The sequence below is a fragment of the Seriola aureovittata genome, chromosome 5 (assembly GCF_021018895.1).
Source record: "Seriola aureovittata isolate HTS-2021-v1 ecotype China chromosome 5, ASM2101889v1, whole genome shotgun sequence".
Classification (NCBI taxonomy): Eukaryota; Metazoa; Chordata; class Actinopteri; order Carangiformes; family Carangidae; genus Seriola; species Seriola aureovittata.
Genome location: NC_079368.1, coordinates 2285001 through 2288588, shown reverse-complemented (window position 1 = coordinate 2288588; position 3588 = coordinate 2285001). Strand labels below are relative to the sequence as shown.

Here is a 3588-nt window from a genome sequence, read left to right as displayed (position 1 = left end):
GCCTCTCTGCCTGGACTGAGAGAGAGTTGCTACCCGCCGTGCAGACTTGCTGTTAAAATAGATCTGTTGCATCACATCTGCGGGTTGGTGACCGTGTTAGTGCCGGAGCCTCAGTGTGAGATGCTCTGGTTGGTAAGTTTTTGTCTTTAAAACGTATTCAGCAGGCCGGCCCTGCAGCTAGCAGCTGTTAGCCTCAGAGTGGTTGTGTTTTTAAAACTTATTCAGGGTTAGAGTTTCCAACTCCGCCGCTACACTTAGTTAGCATAGCTGCCGTGCTTAAACAACTTTCACACGTGGGAAAAGCAAAACCAATACAGTAAAAGCAAAAACAAGACAGTAAAAGCGAAAGCAATAAGTAAAAGCTTTTTTTAATTGTTTTATTTACAGTATTTCTCTTATATTTCCACATTTATTTTCTTATTCTTACAAATTTATTCTTTTCCATGGCATTCCTATGACTCCATGCTCTCCTTCGTCATTCTCCTTCTCCCAACATGTCTGCAGCACCTTTGGTTTTGTTCTGACTGCTCCTAAAGACACTCTTAGAGTATGAGCTTGCATCATATCCAGGTCTGCTCAGCAGTTTTTGCTGCTTCGTATACATTACTTTCATAGTCTAATCTCTATCTTATTAAGGTGTCATAAATATACAGTTGAGTGCAAAAGTTTGCATCTCCCTTAGACCCTGGGTGAAATGTCAAAAAGATCTGCCTCTTTTGTACAGTTCACCTTCATAATAACCATCCATAATCACTGGAAGGTTTCCCGTCTGAAAACCTTTTATGGACTCAGTGTAAAATAACTGTGTCTAGATTTATCTTAAAGAGCAAAGGTTTACATCTCCTTGGATAAACCCTCTAGGTTATTACTTTTAATATGTAAAATCAGGTGTCATACAGCATTGTCAGCACTTATGTTTGATGGGTGGCACCAAGTGTGTTCAGTCAGTGTGTAGAGTGTGTGTAGATTTCCAAGAGCAGTTTGTAGCAGCAGCAACAAAAAGAATGGGATCAGGGAAACAGCTGTCAGAAGACCTCAGAATGAAACTGCTAATCTTTTATAAAGCTGGAGAGGTGTTTTGTGATTTCAGCACCAACTGTGAAGACCATCCAGAACAAACTCGGACACAAGACTCGACCAAGGAGCAAGTAGTTGAAAGAGCTGCACGGAAACTCGCTCGAGTGCTGCGTAAGAATACAAACAGACAAACATTTTAAAAAAAAATCCTTAGAGGTGAATGGAAGTCCACATCCTTTTGCCTGTCCTTACTACTGCCTGGGTTTTTGCTTGCACTGAATCATACATAGAAATAAGGTGATTAAACTAGTCAAAACTAATTTTCTATTTCTAACTGCTTCCTTACACTTCTACGGTGTAGGAGAGAGAGAGAGAGAGAGAGAGAAGAGAGAGAGAGAGAGAGAGAGAGAGAGAGAGAGAGAGAGAGAGAGAGAGAGAGAGAGAGAGAATGATATGGTGCAAAGGGCCACGGGTTTGACTCGAACCCGCGCCACTGCGGTTAGGATTACACGATTACCGTACGCTTCTCATCCAACATGGCACCACACTCTTCTTTATACTTCCTTTACTTTCAGGAACGGATTCTAACACAGCTGATATTATACCTGTGTTTCTAAGTGTTTCTATGCTCATTCAATCATTAACCTGACTTTAACAGTGTATCTATCACTTTCTTCCAGAACATCCATTTCCTGCCCGTGTCCTCAGTTCATTGATGATTTGATTACGTTTTATTTTTTACTTCCATGACAGTAACAACAGTGCAATTACCATGACAGGTCTTATTTACACCTATCCGTGGAGCCCACATTAAATGTTTTTAGACAGTAATACAATGAGCTCATTAACAACTAATATTTTAATTTATATACTTTCTACGGATATAATTTTGTGAATGCACACAAACACATACATGCTGCACACATCAGTTCAGAGAAACTGGCCAACATGCAAGGTTTCCATCAAAAACAAAAATATACTGACAAAGTAAGAGGAAGTGATGGAGGCAGAGAGGAATGTTTACTGGTTTTTGAATAAGATGGAAATGAAAAACTCATTACAGTAAAGGACAAATGTTGATGGCACACCTAAAGGGGGAGGGGCCATTATTAATCAGTTAGTTACACGTGGGCTTCTCCTTATATCTACCGTGAAAAAATAATAACTTACTATCTCAACGGCAAAGAGGGTTTCATCATTTACAGAAAAACAGCATAAAAAAAGTACAGAAAAGCTTATTACAGAACATCTGCAATTGTTTCTAAAGACTAAAAATGGACATTATTTACAAGGGATGGTCATTGACTTCATCATGCCAAACAAATTCATGTCTTAGTTGTGCCTTCATTTTACATGAAACTGTCAAACATGATTTAAAATAAAAAATAAAATAAAAAGCTATAAAAGAAGCACAATAACTGCTGAACTACTGAAACAAAAACATTTGATATCACATTTATACACCTTCATTGTTCTTTAAAATTGATCTTATAGAAACTTACAGAGGTTGAAGAATTGTTCAAAACATATTTCTTAACCCTGCTCGTCTGTGGAAAAAAAAATCTTCATTAATAGCTTGATACAAATATAGCATGACAGCAGCAGGGGAAGTGGAACACAGTGCGGCGCAGCTGCACATGTGTCACTTTGCCTGTATGAAGGGTCAGAGCTAAAGTTTCAAGGGCGACGGTCGTATTCACTGATCATCCTCTTGATGTGCGACAGTTTGGACCTGAGATATTTACACCTCTTCTTCTTGATTTTGTAGTCTGGGGACTGCACAGGACAGAAAATGATTTCATTCACATCTTTGTCTATTTTTTACAGGACTGTGTTTTACTGTAAAGAACACTGTGTTTCTTACCTTCTTGAGATTCTTCAGCCTGGTGTATTCATTCATTGCATCCTGAGATTAGAGAGATAGTGGTTAACGATCTGAAGTTACCACTCAGAAGAAATCACCATCCCAGATTTACAAACATTTTGTAAACATACATATATGACATATGGATCATTTCCCTGTCTATGTTTTCATTACCTGACCCCCTTTCCCATCTTTATCTAAACCACACTCACCAGGAAGTGTGGACTGCCTGCAGGGTGTCGGGCTAGCTCTCTGTCCAGACCAGCCAGGTCTTGGTTTATTCTGTCCAGCTCAGCCTGCAGGCTCTTGTACTCCTGGTGATCCCGGTCAAACTCCCGTTTGTAGTCCAGACGTTCTTGCTCATTCACAATGGAAGGAAACAAACTGCAGATTCATGGTGTAGAAACACAAACGCATCCCAGTCAGAGACAGTCATTCGTTGTATCTTTCTCATGATCATTATTATCTGGCTCTCCGGCTCCCTTCAAACTCACACGCTGAAGTCCTCTTCCTCCAGGTCGTCCCCAGACTCTGCACCAGCGTCGTAGTCCTTCAGCCAGGGCTTCAAGCCTCCCACAGAGCTGCTGATGTCCGAGTCTCTGTGCAGAGAATTACTCATGTATCATTACATACATTTGTAGCAGGTTTGTGGAGTACCTCTTAACCAGGAGATTTACTCGCTTTTCAATCGTGCGTTCGCATAGACA

The 3588-nt window shown here is 40.2% G+C and overlaps 1 protein-coding gene across 1 annotated transcript in view; it reads right to left on the bottom strand.

Moving 5' to 3' along the window:
• Positions 1 to 1858: 1858 nt before the first annotated feature.
• Positions 1859 to 3588, bottom strand: part of LOC130169196 (uncharacterized) — a 20313-nt gene continuing 18583 nt past the window's right edge. The window contains exons 12-15 of the mRNA XM_056375694.1: positions 3376 to 3480; positions 3094 to 3265; positions 2882 to 2923; positions 1859 to 2793 (exon numbers count right to left, since the gene is read on the bottom strand). Of these exons, the coding sequence (XP_056231669.1) occupies positions 2695 to 2793; positions 2882 to 2923; positions 3094 to 3265; positions 3376 to 3480 (418 nt within the window). The 3' untranslated portion in view covers positions 1859 to 2694. The remainder of the gene's footprint in view (positions 2794 to 2881; positions 2924 to 3093; positions 3266 to 3375; positions 3481 to 3588) is intronic.